The sequence below is a fragment of the Polypterus senegalus genome, chromosome 4 (genome assembly GCF_016835505.1).
Source record: "Polypterus senegalus isolate Bchr_013 chromosome 4, ASM1683550v1, whole genome shotgun sequence".
Taxonomy (NCBI): Eukaryota; Metazoa; Chordata; class Cladistia; order Polypteriformes; family Polypteridae; genus Polypterus; species Polypterus senegalus.
This window is the reverse complement of record NC_053157.1, coordinates 100,284,152-100,306,580: the sequence shown is the minus strand read 5'-3', so window position 1 is coordinate 100,306,580 and position 22,429 is coordinate 100,284,152. Positions and strand designations below refer to the sequence as shown.

The 22,429-nt window shown below is 38.4% G+C and overlaps 1 protein-coding gene across 1 annotated transcript; it reads left to right on the top strand.

Moving 5' to 3' along the window:
- The first annotated feature begins 2,107 nt into the window (after window positions 1–2,107).
- On the top strand, window positions 2,108–21,994 carry LOC120528733. The gene is made up of 7 exons (XM_039752883.1): window positions 2,108–2,182; window positions 2,491–2,548; window positions 20,812–20,859; window positions 20,943–20,978; window positions 21,308–21,430; window positions 21,530–21,646; window positions 21,723–21,994. The coding sequence occupies exons 1-7, from the start codon at window positions 2,108–2,110 to the stop codon at window positions 21,980–21,982; spliced, it is 717 nt and encodes a 238-aa protein (XP_039608817.1). The 3' UTR covers window positions 21,983–21,994.
- Window positions 21,995–22,429: the final 435 nt, after the last annotated feature.

Genomic DNA, 22,429 nt, shown 5'->3' with positions numbered 1-22,429 from the left:
ATAACGTGATTGTCAATTTAATTGTTGTAGGCATATTTTAGTATTGAGAATGATGAGTATGATTGTAAATGTTGTGTAAGAGAAATACACATTTTTAAGATGTAAGGATCTCATTGTAAACAACGCTTGCAGTTCTGCCCTCAGGCTGTAAAATGTCTGCTGAGCTTACTCTTGAGCATGCAACGTACAGTTGGCCATGTGAGAAGCAATCTTGTGTCAAGTCTATGCCAACCTTTTTTAGAGTCTGGCCCTGTGACTCATTAATTGTCTTAGCGAAGCAGACCCTTACTGGAAATTGGAGGCGTTTGAATTGAAATGGGAGGTCAGAGGATATGAGAGGGATGCAAGGAATAAATACAGTCTTCTCTGAGCCTGTTTCAGTGAAGACAGTTGCCTCAATGAGGTTCTTGTGCAGAGATTCAATCTAAAGCCTGGTGCCATTAGAAAGTTTTGGTGGTTGTAAGTTTCGTAGTAAAGCAGTGGAGTAAACGAAAAGGCAGGAGTCACCAGCAGGCAGACGTAAAGCAAGGCGAACAATAACAGGCTTGAAGTGGTGGAGTAAAGAAGAAGGGAGCAGTGAGCATGAACAGCTGAGGACAGTAAGGAAGTGAGTGAGGAGGCACATGAGCACGGGATGTCGTTAATGTATATAGGCAGGGAGCCAACCACGTGATAGGTGTGTGGACAGCGGCCGTGTGGAAAAAAGAAAGGGGGACCGGGAGTGGCCCTTGTGTGTGAAATAAATCCTCTTTTAATGGAAATAAGGAATGAAACCGCCAAAAGGAGAGCTCAGTTCCTAAACTTCCTTATGGCGTAATGGTGAGAACCACCAAAAAGAAGACGTTATTTTCAAAAGTTCATTACGGGGCACAACACGAAATGAAACATACTTAACATTTGTAGATAGATAGATAGATAGATAGACAGATACTTTATTAATCCCAAGGGGAAATTCACATAATCCAGCAGTAGTATACTGATACAAAGAAACAATATTAAATTAAATAGTAATAAAAATGAAAAAAATAAAAATAAAATTAATGTTAGCATTTACTCCCCCGGGTGGAATTGAAGAGTCGCATAATGTGGGGGAGGAACGATCTCCTCAGTCTGTCAGTGGAGCAGGACAGTGACAAAAGTCTGTCACTGAAGCTACTCCTCTGCCTGGAGATGACACTGTTCAGTGGATGCAGTGGATTATTCAAGATTGACAGGAGTTTGCTTAATGCCCGTCGCTCTGCCACAGATGTTAAACTGTCCAACTTTACTCCTACAATACAGCCTGCCTTCTTAACAAGTTTGTCCAAGGGTGAGGCGTCTTTCATCTTTATGCTGCCACCCCAGCACACCACTGCGTAGAAGAGGGCACTCGCCACAACCGTCTGGTAGAACATCTGCAGCATCTTACTGCAGATGTTGAAGGACGCCAACCTTCTCAGAAATATAGTCTGCTCTGGCCTTTCTTACATAGAGCATCAGTATTGGCAGTCCAGTACAATTTGTCATCCAGCTGCACTCCCAGATATTTATAGGTCTGCACTCTCTGTACACAGTCACCTCTGATGATCACAGGGCCCATGAGGGGCCTAGGCCTCCTAAAATCCACCACCAGCTCCTTGGTCTTGCTGGTGTTAAGGTGTAAGTGGTTTGAGTCGATGAGCATGGGAAAATTGGAAGTAGCAGAAATAGTAAGGATGGGTTTCCCCTATCTATATATACAGTTTAGGGGGGTTTAGGGGTTCCCTTGGGTGTTGTAATAGGACATGAAACATACCTAACTTTTATAAGTACACTGCAAGGAATGAGCACGCAAAATTTCAACTTCCCACATATATGGAAAGTGGGAGAATTAGTGATGAGTCAGTGAGGGCTTTGCCTTTTATATGTGTAGATAGCAAAATACCCACACTTCACAGCAGAGAAGTAGTGTGTTAAAGAAGTTATGAAAAAGAAAAGGAAACATTTTAAAAATAACATAACCAGCGGTAAAGCAAGGAAGACTCCGTAATAAGGACGGTTGGGTGCATGTAGAAGGGGTGCCTGCTAACCTAAAAGGGATATTCGGAGCTGACGGCTTTACTTGTCTGTTGTGGAGCAGGCGTCGGCCATGGATGGATGCTACCGCCGAGTCATCCGGGTGAGACAGACTTCATTCTTCAATAAAGGAACTGTCGCCGAGCCGGTGAGACCGCTTCTTTACATGTAAAATAAGTAAACGTGTCCGTGGCGCACATCAGGATCGTTCGCTGGATTCACTGCAGACTTCCCAGGCCGTGTGATTATAAACTTTTAAAGAAAGTTCAGATAAAGGACTGGGGAACGTGTGCGGATTGTGTGTGTCTGGGTGTCTAATTTATATGTGTATATAGTTGTAATATAGGTTAAGTACATGTGAATATATTTGCGCCGTTTATTAATAAGATATTCTTTCCATTTCTTTACCTTGCTTTATTTCTTTCCTGCTTTCTTGCATTCTTTCGTTTTCGGCAGCGTCTCAATGAAGTTGTGGATTTGCCTGCGAGTATAATAAAGGAACTGTCGCGAGCCAGTGAGACCGCTTCTTTACATGTAAATTAACTAAACGTGTCCGCGGCACACATCAGGATTGGTCGCTGGATTCACTGCAGACTTCCCAGGCAGTGTGATTATAAATTTTTAAAAGAAAGTGTGGGGATTGTGTGTGTCTGGGTGTCTAATTTATATGTGTATATAGTTGTAATATAGGTTAAGTACATGTGAATATATTTGCTCCATTTATAAATAAGATATTCTTTCCGTTTGTTTACCTTGCTTTCTTTCTTTCCTGCATTGTTTCGTTTTCGGCAGCGTCTCAATGAAGTTGTGGATTTGCCTGCGAGTATTTAGTGACAGAGTGTCTATTAACTTGTGGATTTTTCTGAGAGTATTTAGCGACAGTGTGACGAAGTTGTTTCTGTCTAGCTGCATCAGAAAATGTACCACAATGTTTGACACACCTCCTTTTTACTGTTTCCTCACAGCTTGGAGTGCTGCTGATGGATGGCCTTATATGGGCAGACAGTCAATTACATGGGAGGGGTGGGAATGGAGGACGTAATATAGGCAGGCAGCCAACTACGCAGGAGGCATGGTGATGTGGGACGCAACTCCGCCTCACACGGTGACCGAGCTGCAGGCTATGGCCATATATATATGTATGTAAGTAGGATTCAGTTATGACTGTTACACGTAGAATTTCGAAATGAAACCTGCTTAACTTTTGTAAGTAACCTGTAAGGAATGAGCCTGCCAAATTTCAGCCTTCTACCTACACAGGAAGTTGGAGAATTAGTGATGAGTGAGTCAGTCAGTGAGTCAGTCGGTCAGTGAAGGCTTTGCCTTTTATTAGTATAGATTATCATCATTTCTCCAATATCCAAGAAGACTTACAAAAGTAAACTATAAAATATTCAAAATGAGAGATTACAACTTACAAAATTAACAGTTAATAGTAATCAAAATTCAGGGTAAAGTGTACGCAGAGTACTCAGTTGGAAAGGAAATCCTTGGGATTTTTATGAATATTACCTTACAGGGTAAATGCATTAAATAATGCTGCCTTGGGCACCTTCTTTCAGCTGCACTTATTTAGGGATTGCCACACTGGATCATCCGTCTCCATCTATCCTTGTCTTTTACATCATTATCTGCCAGACCGACTGACTTCATGTCCTCCCTCAAAACATCCATAATCCTCCTCTTTGGCCTTACTCTTTTCCTCTTGCCTGGCAGTTCCATCCTCAACATTCATTTCCCGATGTAGCCCTCATCTCTCCTTTACACATGACCAAATCATCTCAATCTAGCCTCTCTCACTTGGTTACCAAACTGTCTCACCTGTGTTGTCCCTCTGATATGCTCATTACTAATCCTGTCTACCCTCTTGTTACTCTGAGCAAAAATCATAGCATCTTCAACTCTACCACTTCCAGCTCTGCCTCCTGTCTTTTCGTCAGTGCCACCATCTCCAAACCATAAAACATGGCTGGTCTCATTACCATTTTAGAGACCTTCGCTTTCATTCTTGCAGGCACTTTTCTATCACAAATCACTCCTGTCACTCTTCACCACCCAGTCCACCCTGTCTGCACACTCTTCTTCACCTCTCTGCCACAGTCTCTGTTGCTTTGAAACTCATCTGTCTTAAAACAGAGAAACATTGTGTTTGGCTTCAGTTATCGATTAGTTTACTGTTTCAAACTTACCTTGTTTTCCTTTTTTACTCAACCAACAGTTTTGCCTGACAACATCCCAAAAACAAGTTTGTCAAACACCTGGGGCCTTATGTATAAATGGTGCGCAAGCACAAAAATGCCCAGAATGGCCAATCTGTGCCAACTACCATGGCTGCTTCAGCATTGTAAGATGACATCACAAATGGAAGAATTAGAAGAGAGCATGTATCAATTATACTGACTTCTTGTCTCAGGATGATGACTGGCTTTTAAGTTGATTTACATTTCCAAAAGCTAGCCTCTTGGAATTGTGTGCTGTTAGAATACTATGGTGTACACTTGATATAATTTTATGATGAAATGCATTAAAGTATGTATATTGCATTAGAGGATGGCACGGTGGTGCAGTGGGTAGTGCTGCTGCCTCACAGAGACTTGGGATCGCTTAACGGGTCCTCTCTGCATGGAGTTTGCATGTTCTTTCCGTGTCTCCGTGGGTTTCCTCCCGATACTCCAATTTCCTCCCACAGTCTAAAGACATGCAGGTTAGGTGTATTGGCGATCCTAAATTGTCCCTAGTGTGTGCTTGGTGTGTATGTGTGTGTGCCCTGCATTGGGCTGGCGCCCTGCCCGGGGCTTGTTTCCTGGCTTGCGCCCTGTGTTGGATGGGATTGGCTCCAGCGGGGTCTGCTGGAGCCAATCCCATCCAACACAGGGCGCAAGCCGTGACCCTGTAGTTACGATATAACGGGTTGGATAATGGATGGATGGATTACATTAGGACATTAGAACAATCTAGACGAGAACAAGCCATTCAGCCTAACAAAGTCTTGTTCACTTATTTCTTCCAGAAAAACATCACGTCAAGTTCTAAAAGTCACTAAAGTCTTACTGTCTACCACAGTACTTGGTAGCGTATTCCAAGAGTCTATCATTCATTATGTGAAGAAAAACTTCCTAATGTTTATGCAAAATTTACCCTTAACAAGTTTCCAACTGTGTCCCCGTGATCTTGATGAATTCATTTTAAAATAACAGTCTCCACCAACTGTACTAATTTCCTTTTGCAGGACAGCGAGTTACAAGAGCTGAAAAGCACTGCAAGTGACAAGAAGTGTTAAAGCTAGTTCATCACTTAGAAACTGATCTACACAGTAAAGTTAAGTTAGGAACCTACTTTTCACATATGTTAAGTGGTTTCAACACATAGAAGGTAAGGAACTTTGTGTAACACTCCAATTCAGATTTGCACAATGCATTTCAAAGGGGAAAACAAGTGAATGTGAGATGCTGAAGTGTAGCTTTAGTAACACTTAGGAAACCATCCAAACAGTTCATACCCATTAGGGAACTATTTTTATATCATGTAGAACTGTTTTCACTTCAGTATTTTGATGGGGCACTGAGTTATAAATAAATGTAACTTGCTTAAACTGAAAAGCGCAGCTCTTTTAATCTTTCTTCATAATTTATGCCCTGTATCCCTAGAATTAGCCTAGTCACTCTTCCCTGGACCTTCTCTAGTGCTTCTATGTCCTTTTTGTAGCCTGGAGGCCAAAATTGCACAGTACAAGGCCTCACCCTTTCTTTATAAAACTTGAGCATAACCTCCCTGGACATATACTCCACACATGGTGCTATATAACCTAATATTCTATTTGCCTTCTTAATGGCTTCTGAACATTGTCAGGAAGTTGATAGCTTAGAGTCCACTATGACTCCTAAATCCTTCTCATAAGGTGTACTCTTAATTTTATGACCGCCAACTGTGTATTCTAACCTAACATTTTTACTTCCTATGTGTAATACTTTACATTTACAGACATTAAATTTCATCTGCCACAAATATGCCTAAGCCTGTATGCTATCCAAGTCCTTCTGTAATGATATAACGGATTCCAAATTATCTGCTAATCCAGCTATCTTGGTATCATCAGCCAACTTAACCAGCTTCTTACTTATATTCCTATCTAAATCATTTGTATATATTAAAAATAGCAGCGGCCCTAACACTGACCTCTGTGGAATACCACAATTCTGATGAGGTTCCATGCACCATCACCTTCTGCTTCCTGTGTCTGAGCCAATTCTGCACCCATCTAAGAACATCACTCTGAACCCCCACTTCTTTTAGTCTGATGCCCAACCTGTCATGTGGCACCTTATCAAATGCTTTCTGAAAGTCAAGACAAATAATATTATATGTTCCACTTTGATTGTGTCCTTTTGTTGTCTCCTCATAGAATTCCAGCATGTTAGTAAAATACAACCTCCCTTTTCTGAACCCATGCTGACTGTTCTGAAAAGCTCCTGTCCATGCCATGTGTTGCTCAATCTTATCCTTAATAGTTCCTTCCATTAATTTTCTTGTGGTGCATGTTAAGTTTACTGGCCTATAGTTGCTTGGATCTGCCCTGTCAACCTTTTTATATAATAGGATGATATTTACCATTTTCCAGTCCTTCAGAATCTCTTCAGTGTGCAGTGACTTCCTAAAATTATGTATCAAGGGTTTATATATGTACTCACTGACCTCTTTAAGAATAAGTGCAAATATTATCTGGTCCTGGTGATTTGTTTGATTTCATCTAATTTAATCTGAGCAGCACTTCTCCATCTACAATTATCAAATCCCTCAGTACCTCCTTAGTAGTCCTGTTTACCTCTGGGAGTTATCCACTTCCTCACTTGTGAAGACCTCAGAAAATTGCAACTTTAGGGCATCCACTATTTCACTGTTTCATCTTTTAATTCCCCTTTACTATTTCTGATGCACTTCACCTCCTCCTTTACTGTTCTTCTGTTCACGAGTACTACAGTCGTCTGCTAGGGTTGAACAACTGGCTACAGGGTTTCTGCAAGAAGAAGGATATCGGTTTCATCAACAATTGGAATCTCTTTTTGGAAAGGCGCGTCTCTTCAAGCGTGATGGCCTGCATCCGAACAGTTTCGGCGCCCGGGTCCTCTCCGAAAACATATCGAAGGTAATTAGTTTTTCTTGACTATCTATCTCTGCTCTTAACCCCTTCCGAAATAATACTGCTGTGCCAGGACATGATGAATGTTTAATAGAGTCTTCCGTTAAAGTGCACACCATTAATACTGTAATAAGCAATCTCAATGCACGTAGAAAACCTAGGAAATACGGCATAAACTCCAATAATCTAATTAAAATCACTATTTTAAAGGAACAATGTATTAAAACTATAAAAACAGATCACAGATTAAACAAAAAATGCACACAGAGCGGCGCTAATAATAATAATTTAGTTCCTATTCCAAATAACAATAACGCACATAGTACTCATCTCTGCACCTCTGAAACATTAAATATGGCACTATTAAATGTTAGAGCTTTAACTAACAAAACGTTTTTTATCAACGATCTTATTAGTGATAAAAAAATAGATCTTATTGCACTAAATGAAACATGGCTTGAATTCAGATGCGCGCAGTTTTAATCGAATCTGCCTCCGGATTACAGTTTTACTCATGCAAACCGCCAGGGAAAAAGGGGGGGCGGATTGGCTAACATTTACTCGAGCCGATTAAAATGTAAAGATGTCAGTTTTGGTAAGTTCAAGTCCTTTGAGTATCTCGCCGTTGTTATTCATGGAGATTCTCAAGTTCTAGTACTATCCGTGTATAGACCTCCTAAATATAACGCGTCTTTTTTGAGGAATTCTCTGACTTAATGTCAATTTTAATTACTAACTATGACACACTCCTAATAGTTGGCGACTTTAATTTTCATATAGATAATCAGTGTGATCTAAAAGTAAAAGAATTTATGAACCTCCTGGATTCTTTTGATTTGAGACAACTCATAAATCAGCCTACACATAAAGCAGGTCATACATTAGACTTAGTGATTACTAAAGGACTGAAAGTTGATATAAAACAGATCATTGATATTGGTCTATCAGACCATTTTCTTCTACTTTTTAATATAGAAATAATGATAAAAACACTCATGAGAAGCATATTGTTAAAAACGCTTCTTTGATTCGCAGCAGCTTTAAAACTTACAAACATTTTAAGCAATCAGTCCGTTTATAGTGCCAGCTATAATAGCGAGGACAATGTAAATAGTAAGGTGGAAAGATTTAATTCTAAAGTGAGAGCTGCTGTTGACATAGTTGCACCTGAAAAGACAGTGAAAAAATCTTCTAGCATTGTTATACCATGGAAGACCCAAAGAGTGTCTGATTTAAAGAGAACATGCCGTAGAGCTGAGCGTCAATGGAGGAAGAGTAAACTTACTATCCACCATGAAATATTAAAAGTCAAAATAACAGAATACAATAACACTGTCCGTCTTGAGAGACGCTGCTATTTCTCAAGATTATAAATAACAATGCTAGTAATCCCAGAGTCTTATTTTCAACAATTGATCGCCTACTAAACCCAGGTAGCTCAAAGGAATGCCTCCTAAGTGCTTCCAGTGAAACCTGTGAGGCTGTCGCTGTATTTTCAATCAAAAATTAATGATATTAGAAATAACATAGTATATCTCCCCAACACTAAGGATCCTCCTAAACCCCAGCATCCTGTTATAAACAAATTAAACTCTTTCACTAGGATAGATTTACCTGATTTAAAAAAATAATCTCTCAATTAAAACCCTCCACCTCGTCCTTGACCCGATACCAACAAGGTTTTTCAAAGAAGTATCAGGCGTGCTAATTGATAATGTTCTGACATAGTAAATTCGTCACTAGATACTGGGGTCTTCCCAGACTGTCTTAAGACTGCTGTAGTTAAACCCCTACTTAAGAAACATAATCTTGACCCTCAGCTCTTGAAAATTTTAGACCCATCTCTAACCTGCCTTCTTAAGTAAAGTTCTGAGAAGGCAGTCATTATGCAGTTAAATGACCACCTAAATAAACATGCTATTCTTGATAAATTTCAGTCAGGTTTTAGAACAAATCACAGCACAGAAACTGCACTCGTTAAAGTAGTAAATGACTTGCGGGTAAATGCAGACAGAGGCCATTTATCTGTTCTCATCCTCTTAGATCTGAGTGCTGCATTTGACACCATTGATCACAACATTCTTAGAAATCGCCTTAGTCAATGGGTGGGCCTCTCTGGCAGTGTCTTAAATTGGTTTGAATCCTACCTGACAGGGAGAAAATTTTTGTTAGTTGTGGGAATTACAACTCGAAGACACATGATATCCAATATGGTGTTCCACAAGGCTCTATCCTGGGTCCGCTGTTATTCTCAATCTACATGCTTCCGTTAGGTCAGATTATCTCAGGGCACAACGTGAGCTACCACAGCTATGCTGATGACACACAGCTGTACTTATCAATAGCACCTGATGACCCTGATTCTATTGATTCACTAACACAATGTCTGACTAGTATCTCAGAATGGATGAATAGTAATTTTCTCAAGTTAAATAAAGAGAAAACTGAAATTTTAGTGATCAGCAATAATGGATACAATGAGGCTATTAGAAATAAACTGGATACATTAGGATTAAAAGTCAAGACGGAGGTAAAAAGCTTAGGGGTGATTGTTGACTGTAATCTGAATTTTAAATCACATATTAATCAGATCATTAGGACAGCATTTTTCACTTAAGAAACATAAGTAAAGTTAGACCTCTTATATCACTGAAAGATGCTGAGAAATTAGTTCACGCGTTTGTTTTCAGTCGACTAGATTACTGTAATGCACTCCTCTCAGGACTACCCAAAAAAGATATAAATCGTTTGCAACTAGTGCAGAATGCAGCTGCTAGAATCCTAACTAGGAAAAGAAAATCAGAACACATTTCTCCAGTTTTAATGTCACTACACTGGTTACCTGTGTCATTCAGAATGACTTTAAAATTCTGCTTATGGTTTATAAAGCCTTAAATAATCTCGCCCCATCTTATATATCGGAATGTCTGACACCTTATATTCCAAATCGTAACCTCAGATCCTCAAATGAGTGTCTCCTTAGAATTCCAAGAACAAAACTTAAAAGAAGTGGTGAGGTGGCCTTCTGCTGCTATGCACCTAAAATCTGGAATAGCCTGCCAATAGGAATTCGCCAGGCTGATACAGTAGAGCACTTTAAAACACTGCTGAAAACACATTACTTTAACATGGCCTTTTTATAACTTCATTTTAATCGTAATTTAACTTAATCCTGATACTCTATATGTTCAATTCATCATAATAACTATTCATGGTGGCTCTAAAATCGTACTGACCCCTACTCTCTTTTCTGTTTCTTTTTCCGGTTTCTTTGTGGTACTCAAAGCTTCATGATGCTCCAACAATGATGGACGGATTAAAAGGCAGAAGTCTACGTGACCATCATCATCATCAAGCCCTTCCGTGAGAATCCTAAATCCAAAGAGGACTGTTTCATTTATGTTAGGTAGAATGCCCAGAGGGGACTGGGCGGTCTCATGGTCTGGAATCCCTACAGATTTTATTTTTTCTCCAGCCGTCTGGAGTTTTTGTTTTTCTGTCCCCTGGCCATTGAACCTTACTCTTATTCGATGTTAATGTTGATTTATTTTGTTTTATAATTGTGTCTTTCATTTTTCTATTCTTTAATATGTAAAGCACTGAGCTACTGTTTGTATGAAAATGTGCTATATAAATAAATGTTGTTGTTGTTGTTCTTCTTCTTCTTTTACTACTAAAATACTGAAAGAATCTCTTCTTTTGCCTTATCTGCTATATTCTTCTCCAACGGTCTTTAACCTCCCTGATATCCTTCTTAATGGTTGCTCTCATGTTCTCATATGCTCTACGATTCACTTTACAGTCATTAGTCTTATATGCCTTATAAAGCAGTTTTTTTCCTTTGCAGCTTCTTTTTACATTTTTATTAATCCACTGTGGATTTTTCTTAATTTCCTATTGATTCCAAATTTAGGTATGTATCTGTCTTGCATTACATTTAAACAATTTTTTTTTTATTCCATACAAATCAATCAAGTTTTACATAAAGAAAAATTGAGTTAAGAGCAAATTGATCCCCACCCCTGAGAGAGAGAGAGCAAGCAAAACAGCATGGAATTTAAGACCTGTAAACATACCTAAATTAATAGATTCTCTGTGCTTCATGAGATTATTTTAAAATATTACTGATTAGATCCTGCCATGTTTTAAAAAAAGTCTGTAAGGATCCTCTAACGGAGTATTTGATTTTTTCCAATTTCAAATAGTATAACACATTAGTTTCCCACTGACTTAAAAGAAGAGAGTTTGGGTTCTTCCAGTTTATCAGGCTAAGTCTACATGCCAAAAGTGTAGTGAATGCAATCACAGTTTGTTTGTCCTTCTCCACTTCAAGCCCATCTGGAAGAACACCAAACACAGCTGTTAATGGGTTAAGAGGGACTGTGAGTCCAAGGCTGTCTGAAAGGTAATTAAATATTTTCGTCCAGAATGATGTTAATTTGGTGCAGGCCCAGAACATGTGACCCAGTGAGGCTAGAACTAGTTTACAGCGTTCGCAGGCTGGATCATGCCCTGGAAACATTTTGGAGAGTTTTAGTCGAGACAGATGTGCTTGATATATAATTTTGAGTTGTATAATTGTATGCTTTGCACATATGGAGCTCGAGTGAATTCTGTGCATTGCTACTTTCCACTCCTTTTCTGATATATTAATTGAGAGATCTTTTTCCCAGTGACCTCTTGGATCTTTGAAAGGGAGGGATTGTAAAATGATTTTATATATTGTAGAGATGGTGTCTAAGTCCTCGAGATTGAGCAATATTTTTTCCAGCATGGATGTGGGTACAAGATGAGGAAAATCTGGGAGGTTCTGTTTAACAAAGTTCCTGATTTGAAGATAGTGAAAGAAATGTGTAGTTGGAATATTAAATTTGGAATGTAACTGTTCATAGGATGCAAAGATGTCTATATAAAGATCTCTAAGCAAGTTAATTCCAATTTTTTTTCAGATATTAAAAACTCCATATGTTTGCGAAGGTTGAAAGAGGTGGTTCTCTTGCAGAGGTGCCACAGATAGAAGTTTCTCCGTCTTAAAATACTTTCTACATTGGTTCCAGATTCTAAGTGAGTGGAGCACAATTGGGTTATTAGTGTATTGCCGATAACGTGTGTTTATTGGAGTACAGAGCAAGGAATACAAAGAAGTACTGCAGGATTTTACTTCTATTGCGAACCAAGCCTGTGTATGTTCTTCTATTTGTGTCCAGGTTCTTATCGCCTGTATATTTGCTGCCCAGTAATAAAACTGGAAGTTAGGAAGAGCCTTCTGCCTTTTGTCTTTGTAGGGACGCTCTTTGAATGCGTGGATATTTTGAATCAAATAAATGAGGTTATTGCTGAATCCAATTGCTTAAAGAATGATTTATTAATGTATATTGGAATGTTTTGAAATAAAAAAGGAGCATAGGAAGAATATTCATTTTAACAGTTTTAATTCTTCCAGCTAGTATGAGATGGAGGGTTGACCATCTGTGCAAGTCTTGCTTGATTTTTTCCATGTAGACGGCACAATTTTGCTGATAAGGAGCTTTATATTTACTTGTGATGTTTACCCCTAGGTATTTAAACTGTTCTGCAATGATAAAAGGTAGAGTATCTAATCTAATATTATATGCTTGAGAATTCACTGGACATTTAAAACATTTTAACAGTTAAAAAAAAAAAAAACATTTAAAACATTTTTAAACCTGTTCCACGACTCCTTAACTGTCTCCACACTTAAAAGATTACTCCAGTGCATCCTCCTTAGACTTTGTCGCATCTGGTCAAAATTTGTCCTACCAAAGTTCAATTTAACAATTTTAGTCTTTGCATCTGCACTTTTTCAAAATACTTAGAACTGTATTATATTATGATCACTTGACCCTAGTAGTTCAATCACCTTGTAACGGCCGCCCCTTACCCGGCCGGCAGCTACACCTCCAAGACCTGTAACCTGGATTAATTGCTGAGGTTAAATCTTAATCAACCCGTACCTTTAACAAATTAAACCTTTTCCCCACAATCGACGGTGTAAAAAAAAACACAAAAGAAAAGCAGATATGTAAACTTAAACTGATAAATTGTATTAAATGAAACAGACAAGCTAAACAAATTATAAATATCCCTCCACCAAAGCAACACCGTGACAAATCCTTAGATGAATATAACTACCCCTCCCTTGCCCTTGTAACATATAACAAACAACACAAAAACCAAAAAAGAATGAATGAAATACGGAAATGAACGGTCGTGAACTTGAGTCCGAGTAACAATTGTCCTGAATGCAGATGACTGGTTAACCAATATATGAAGTGTTTGTAATTCCCGGAAAAAATGGAACAGCCTCACCGTGTATCCTTGGCGGTGGTGGAAAATGATCCGACCCCGGGGTCTCTCGATGATGAGGGTGTTGGAGTGAGTCCGGCGGAATGAAAAACAAACTGGATGGAAATGCGCGATGTGAAAGTTGCAGGTGGTTCGTGGTCGTATATTGAAAATCTCCTCTCCTCTTCCTCTTCTCTTGATTGTTTTTATAGTCTTGTGACGAATGTAATTGATTAATTGAAAACCAGTGTTTTCCAGGTTTGGGGCTGCGATCTCCTTCCATCATCCATTCACTGACATACACAAACAGTAAACGGGACGATGGAAACAAGACGCACGTGGTACGAACACAAACACTTATACTACTATGTAGCCCCGCTACAACCTCTACACCCTCTATTCTATCTTGACTATTACAAAATACTAAATCCAGACAAGCTTCACCTGGTGTTGGTGCTTTAACATACTGTGTCAAAAAGCAGTCACTGATTACTTCTAAAAAGTCCTGCTCAAGTGCTCCTTCACCTGCAAGGTTATCCCAATGACTATAATAGGTATTACTGAAAGGTTGTGTGTTGAAATCACTGTCTGAATTGGATGGTCTACAACACACTCCTAAAATAAGACCCCTTTCCCTAATATTTTCCAGGTGAAGCCAAATGTCCTCACTAAGATGGGGCTCACTGTTCAAATGAAGAGGTCTTGCATTTAAATTCTGTTTGGCATAAACAGCAATCCCACCTCCTTTTCTGTTCTGTCTATCCTTCCTAAAAAATGTGTATCCCTGTATGTTACACTCATCCCCATCTTTGTTATTTAGCCAGGTTTCTGTTACTGCTACAATATCATAATTATGTTCTGCTACATACAACTCCAACTCACCTTATTTTTCAAACTTCTAGCATTAAGGCAAGCTATTTTTAATGTGTTACTCTTTCTATATTTAAATGTTGGGTTAGAATTTACATTACTGCGCATTTTTATTTCTACACTGTTGTTTGTTCCTCCATGTATAGATCTAAACTTGGCCTGTCCTAAACTCCATGTTTAAACAATCCACGACTAGCTTACTCATGCGACCAATATATTGGAGCCCCTCCGGTTCAGATGTAGCCTGTCATGGCGGAACAGGTCTCGTCTGTTCCAAAAGGAGTCCCAATGCCCTGTAAACCTATACCCTTCTACCATGCACCAAGATTTGAGCCCTGCATTAAGCCTTCTAATCTCCTCAGTCTTACCTGGACTGGCACATGGCACTGGCAGAACTTTACAGAAGATTACCTTGTCAATTCTGTTCCTCAGCCTGCAACCTAACTCTTTGAATTTGGATTGCAGAACTGACACACTACCCTTATGTATGTAATTTGTTCCAACATGGACAATGACAAATGGATCCACCCCCACTCTGGCTACATTTTACAAATAAATTGTTAACTTCATTTAAATATTGTATACTGTTAGTAATTAACAGGGGAACAGTGGTGCGGCGTAAGCATTGCTGCCTCACAGTATGGGGGTCAAGTCCCAGATGTACCCTGCCTGGAGTTTGTATGTTCTCCAGGTGGATTTCCTTTGCCTGCTTTGGTTTCCTTCCAAAGGCATGCAGGTTAGGGCATTTGGTGATGTTAAATTGAAGCTACAAATGTATGCGTGTGCTCATATTCACCCTGCGATGAGCTGGTGCCCCATCCTAGGATTTTTCCTGTCTCGCACTCGATGCTTGCTGGGGCTGGCATAACCCTGGATGGATGTATGGAAAAATTAAACATGTATAACAATGATTTTTCAATGTTTCTTAAAAGTTTTTAAGAATTGGCATTATGAGCTTACAGCTGGTTTTACATTTATTACCAACATTTATTGTGTCGCAATTGTTTATGTGGAGAACCAAAATGGAAGGAGAGGAATTGGGGGTTGGTATGTTTGACAGAGACAGTACTGCTGCAATACAGAAACCCCATCCAAAAGAACATCCATTAAATTCCCAGGACATCTTGCAACAATATCTCTAAAAAGTGATTGCAGAAGCAACTGTACATTTAGTGCAGAGAACCTTTATGGCAGTTCTGACGAAGCTCCAAGAGGCTAGATGTATGAATGAGTATCCCACTGGTTTAACTGAAATAATCTGTAAATGTTGGGTTTGTGAGCTGCTAGGCGGGGACACAGACACAGAATTCAATGGATGCTCTCCTGAGTAGCCCTTCTTTACTGCATCTATGCTGTCTTTATCACATTTCCTATTCTTTTTCTTTCCCAACATAACATTTATGAAGGGAAGGTGTGTAGAACTTTGCTTAAACATAGTTTTATGCATCTGAATTTTTTTATGTGTACAGTACACACATTCTAGTTTTATTTGTATGCCATTTTAAGTGTGAATTCTGCACAAGGTGTTATATATGAAGCCCCAGGAAAGGAGCATGTGTGCAAGCTGGTGGTAGATTATAAGAGGAAAGCAGCCATAGTGTAAACCAATATGTTCTTAGTACAGAATTTACATTACACTTAAAACGACCTCACAGCTGCACATTACAATGATTTAGTATTTCTCTGACACTATAGCTTACCCGACCTATTTTCCATCTTTGTCCATTGCAGCCAACAATTTTACCATGAGACATAAACAGATTTTAACTCTTAATCAGGTACATATTTCAAAAAAATTTATATTTTAGAAATCTGAGCTATAGTTAGTCATAGACGCCAACAACAAGCAATAACGCAGTTGATGCCATTTTTACAGTACTTAAATTGGACTCTGCTGTCTATAAGTGCTATTGAGCTACCATAAGCATATCTGAGGTATGTTTTTAACTACATAATATTATAAAGTATTTTTTAAAAGCATTTTTTTTATGTAATCTACTAATACATGTATGAACACATGACATACATAAAGTCAGGCTGTCAATCACATAAACCACATTTAAATAGCTAGGTGCCCAACTGACAAAGTAGTCTTCTCTGTTCTACCTATGCCATGTGCTACTTCAGGTAAAATAGAGGAGATTAGAAGGCTTAATGTACAGCTCATATATTGGTGAAAGAAAACAACAAAAGCGTTTGAATCTATAGAACATTTTCATACAAACAAATAGATACAAGCAAAGAAAAACAAATTAAAATTATATAAAAATAATATATAACTAGCATACAAAAAATAATGTGCACTTACATTAGACAGATATATAATTAAGAGAAACAGAGTGCTTAAGTATAGAATTGGTGTTTGTTAAGTCTCTAAATGAAAGGCCAATGATAAGGTCAGTTAACCAGGGTGGCCAGAAAAAACTTTTAAAAACTCTTTAGTTAAGTTGGAGAAAAAAGCAAAACCTGTAGAGGCTGCAGAACAAAAGACCACCAAGCCCACACTTGGCAACCTGTCTAACATAAATGTTCTTCAGTTTTTTTTTTAGACTTCGTCTTAGAGAATTTAATGTAATGGGTCTAATGGGAGGGTAGATTATACTTTATACTTTGTTTTTCAAAAGGGAAAATTAGAATTTTACAAAAGATCCAAAATATAAATAACTAGCCTATAATAAAAACAAACAACAACCTTGTCAACCACACATTAACAACTTCTGGCTTGGATAACAGAGAGCTGTTGCTGTCAATAACAGGCTTGCAGGTGGCAAGTAAGATGAGGTCAAAGGCTGCTGTATCCACTTGCATCGAAATGTTTGGGACTGATGGGGCCTGTTCTGCTGTGGTAGGTTACATTTGAACAGAGAGGTACCAAATTATAGAGTTACAGGCAGTAGCATGAAAACCAATATACTTTGTTAAAATTACTTTGAAAGTTGTAGTGTAATGTTACAAAGCCAAAGTACTACAAGCAATACATTAAAATTGCTTAAATTAATGCTAGAAATGTGCTGGAATTGTATGTAGATGTGCATAACTTTGGTATAATAGGAATAGCAAAGACCTGGCTAAGTAATAGAGATGGGCAGGATAATAACATGGTCAGGTACATATTATTTAGGAATGACAGACAAAACAGAATTTTTGTGAAACAGAATTTGAGTGCAAGTCTCCTTAAGTCAGATGGTGAGCCACAGCTTGAATTCAACTAGACAGCCACAGGGATCAAGGTCTCATATTAGGAGTGTGTTGTAGACCCCCTTAATGCAGCCAATAGTTTAAATTTACATCTTTTTAAAAGGCACTGGGAATTTTAATTAAGCAAACATTAACTAGGCTAACCTTATAAATAGAAGAGCATAAGAACAGGAGTGAAAAGTAATCAACCACTCTTTTTTAGCACAATAAACACATAAACGAGAAGGGAAGCCTGTCTAGATTTAGTTTTGTGTAATAATCAGGATAGGATTCTGGGGATATCTTTAGGTTCTAGTGACCATAATATAATACGTTTTCCATGATTTTTGAAGAGTGCATATTCAAAAGAAATAATACCCAGTTACATTCAATTTTAGCAGGTTAGTAGTACATTAAGATAGTTAGTGTCAAAAGAGGTGTGAATTTGATTGATGACTTTAAGCCCCGCCCCCAAATATGATGGATGACATTAAGCCCCGCCCCAAATATGATTTATGAAAATATGAAATATGAAGAAAATGAAAATATGAACTATGAAAATATAATTTATGTAAATATGAAACTATAAAAGTATGAAAATGTATTTATAAACTTAGGACACGTGGGTTTATTTTATAAACATTAGGTTCAAAATTAATACTGTGAAATTAAATATACACTTATCTTGCAGTCATAGCTATGCTTATGTGTAACTTTCTGAAAATATTCACAGACCCGCGCTAAGATATAAACTCACGACCTCATTTTATAAACATTAGATTCAAAATTAAATATTAATTAATTAAATACAAACATGTCTTGCCATCATAGCTATGTGTAAACTTTCTGAAAATATTCACAGACCCGCGCTAAGATATAAACTCACGGACACATTTTATAAGCACTAGATTCAAAACTAATATTATAAAATTAAATATACACTTATCCCGCGTGCAAAGCCACGCATATGTACGACTACATAAAAACGCTATAAAATATTCACACAACCGCTCTAAGTTATAAACTAATTGTAAGAAAATATACTGTAATATCCCTTCCCAGACGGGCAAGTGGTAAATTATCAAATAAAAGAACTAATCAATGGTTTATATTCACTTTCCTTCTTACTTCAACAAGCTGACAACCACAACGTAGGCAGGACAAAGAAAAACGCGCACCACTAAAAATCCTACTCCCATACAAGAAAATAAAATTTTCTAAAAACGATTTTCACTCCACCTCCAAGTTTTAGTTCACGACACGCGTCTTTATCTTTCCTTCACCCCATAACTGAAATGATGTTCACCCCACAGCCAACTCAAACCAAACGAAGCTCACGGCACAGACGTAATTGAAAAACGCCTCTTTGTAAATTTCACCGGTTCAAAAAAGACTTGTTTTTCAATTACGTACCTCCCCCATCGGAATGCGCCAAATATGATCGATCACGGCCTGTCTCTTAATTTAATTACCATACCGTGACAAACCAGGCTGCTTTAGACATTAGCCAGACGTTGAAGCAATTAGGTCCCCACAGGGAGTCGGCGCCCTTCATGTTATCAATTAACAAAAGTCTTAATCTAATTTAAACGTATTCAATTTTTTTATATCATAAAGTAAAATACTTATTCTCACCCCGAATCAAAGCGATTAAGAATATATACACTCCTTCTGATTTTTACTAAAATTCTTAACACGCTTTTCAGCACTGTCTCTGCGAACACCCCACTAAAAATAAATATACAATTTTCTAAAAACGATAGGGACTCTCTGCTCTAAGTTATAAGTTCACGACACGCGCCTTTCCTGCACCGTCATAACTAAAATGATGTTCACCACAGCCACCTCAAACCAAACTAAAAACGATTTTCACTCCGCGTCTAAGTTAGAAGTTCACGACGCGCATCTTTATTTTTCCTGCACAGTCATAACTGAAATATTCATCCCCCTCAAACCAGACTAAGTTACAAGATCACGACACCGCCCTAACTAAAAACGATTTTCACTCTCCCCTCTAAGTTGTAAACTAATAGTAAGAAAATAAATATACAAATTTCTAAAAACGTTATAAGCTGCATTAGAATCAAAAGCACGAAAATACATGGCCACTCCTAATGCCTGAACGCCTCTTTGAAAATTACGTACCTCCCCCATCGGAATGCGCCAAATATGATCGATCACGGTCTGTCTCATTTACTTACCATACCGTGACAAACCAGGGCCTTTCCGGCTGTTTTAGGCATTAGACAGATGTTGAAGCAATTAGGTCCCCACAGGGAGTCGGCCCTTCATGTTATCAATTAACAAAAGTCTTAATCTAATTTAAACGTATTCAATTTTTTTATATCATAAAGTAAAATACTTATTCTCACCCCGAATCAAAGCGATTAAGAATATATACACTCCTTCTGATTTTTAATAAAATTCTTAACACGCTTTTTAGCACTGGCTCTGCAAACTTAAGCACAACACTTTTTACATTCCTATGGTCTAAGAACAAAGTTATTAAATGAAATATTTTCCACTAACGACTCTCTTATATTCACAATGATCTTTACAAACTCGCAAGAAGAGTTATTAAAAAGGGTTCTATATGCCGCGTTAATCGGCAAATGTCGAAATTGAGCTCGTTTCACATTTACAGTACACGTTATAACTAAGAAAGGGCTCTTTCTGATAATGTATTTTAGCCGTGTTAATACAGTTTACTTTACATTTACAGTATGTCAACTTTAAAATATATGTCGCGATCTAAGAATGGGGTCTTTCCGTTACTTTATTTTAGCCGTGTTAATTGTGTAAATGTCAAAATTGACTTTATTTCACATTTACAGTATATTAACTTTAAAATACGTGTGGCGATCTCTCGGTAAAACAAAGTATATGCTTAGATTTGAACCTTACGCGGCATGTGTTTGAATGAGGCTTCTTTGCCGCTAGAAAGGGTCACCGCCCCTTAGAGGCGGAACATCAACAACTCTGAACCTATGAGCTTTCTCACAAACGTCCCGCGCTTTTCGCTCCGCCCTTCCAAGGCGTTACGGGTCCCTATGTGCCGCATAAAGTGTTCTGCTTCGCGGTGTTACTACAATAACTATTCAAACATTACGAGTGTCTCCAAGATCTTGCCATAAGGTAGGCATTTTCGCTTTTTCTTCCGCAATGGCTGGCATGGCAAAAATACTTTTGTGGTTGAGGGTAAGTGTAGATTATAGAAATATATGCCGTTAATGCCCGTCTCATCAAACTGTTGAAATAATTTTCTTCTATATCCGCTTTCAAATCAGATAGTTCCAGCGACGAAGAGCAATCTCAAAGCAGCCTCTCACTCGGAGGTATGTTTTCTGCTTTTAAATGAAAAAACTGTATCTAGTCGTAACGCCCCGAGTTTATAAATGAATTATTTTTCTTATTTCAGAAGGCTGTAGTTTCTGGCCGGTTGGCTGTTCAAAAAGTGAGTCAGATCTTCTTTCGGCCGTACTTTTAATTCAAAATATTGTTTATAAGACCGCCGATTTAAAACTTTTAACTTCTTTAAGGATGTACATATTATTTTAATGGTAATGTAAGCTTCATGCTAATTATAGTTGTTATACAGACTAACCTTTTATAAATCGAAAGGTTGATTATAAGACCGCGCCGGTTTAAAACTTTTAACGTCTTTAAGTATGTACAAACGTATTACTTTTTAAATGTTAATTACTTTTATAAGAATGTTCCGGCTGATTACTTTTTAATGCAATGGTCTTTAAGTACGTACAAACCTAGTCTTTTATATTTTAGAATCGGAGGGTGAACTGTTTGATTCTTTAAATCTGACTAGTTCGCAATTGGAGGATTTAATAGCTGAAACAGATTGTCTTTTTGAGAATAAAAATCCTGCCTCAGCCAAAGAGTCCCCAGAAAGTAAGTATCACTTTCCACTCAGGGCTCGTGTGGTGTGTGTGTGTGTGTGTGTGTGTGGGGAAGAAAATAAGGCGTTGGGGTTAAATATGTACTTTTTAGCAGAATACTCGACGCCCCCAAAGAGCGGGTTTTCTTCCGAAGTTTCCAGTCAGCATCTAGAATCGGCGCAAAGGCTCTCGGACAGTCTATTATTGAACATCTCATTCACGCCGCCCGGTAAGTTGAACTATTTGTGCGAGCGCGCAACAAATGTTTATTTTTAAAGAAAATTTAGTCTTGCTTGTTTTTTCAGAACCAGCCTCTCCTGGCTTACTGACTCGGATACTCGGGGGATCACCGCCGTTTGCATCATCACCCGGACTTCTCACCCAAATAATCGGTGAACCTGAAAGATTGGATCCCGCTGCTAAGGCTGCTGAGCTGAAGGCGGAAATCGAACGAGTGCTGTTGATTTTTCAAAGTGCATTACCGGACCTTTTACCCCTGTCTCCGGATATACGTGAAAAGGTTATTTTATTGTATGCAATTTTAGAAAACTTGTTCCCCAAATAATGTCTGGCAAAAGGCGTGCAAGTGAGGACTTGACGCTGGGAGCGTGCTCAAAATGTTGGTTTATTGCATGACATGTCGGATGAGCTCAACTTTCGATTCGGCCCCCAAAATGCCTACTCCACCACCCCGATATTTTAATGAATTGGAATATATTAATTGGCAAAATCAAAACCTGTTCCAAATGAGTAATATAATAGCGACCATGAGAGCTCCTTCACCTGTTACCACTCCCAGCGACTTTGACCAGCTTGACAGCCTTTTAGAAGCCCTACGTCCAGTAGCCACCCCAGATGAAATGCAGACATTAAATAACTTGTTAGAAAGGGTTCAGCGGTCTTTGAACGAGAATGTGAATGCTCAAACGAGTCATGGTTTAACAAACATGTCGGGTTCTGTAAATGCTGCCCCCTCTCACAGTATGGCCACATCAGTCTCGGTTACTCCCTT

Excerpts from the sequence above, each read along its gene's own strand:
- LOC120528733 (XM_039752883.1), top strand. The coding sequence starts at position 2,108 with ATGGATGGATGCTACCGCCGAGTCATCCGGGTGAGACAGACTTCATTC. Across the intron at positions 20,979-21,307 it reads GCCGGTTGGCTGTTCAAAAA|AATCGGAGGGTGAACTGTTT; the intron begins GTGAGTCAGATC and ends TTTATATTTTAG. Across the intron at positions 21,431-21,529 it reads AGCCAAAGAGTCCCCAGAAA|CAGAATACTCGACGCCCCCA; the intron begins GTAAGTATCACT and ends TGTACTTTTTAG.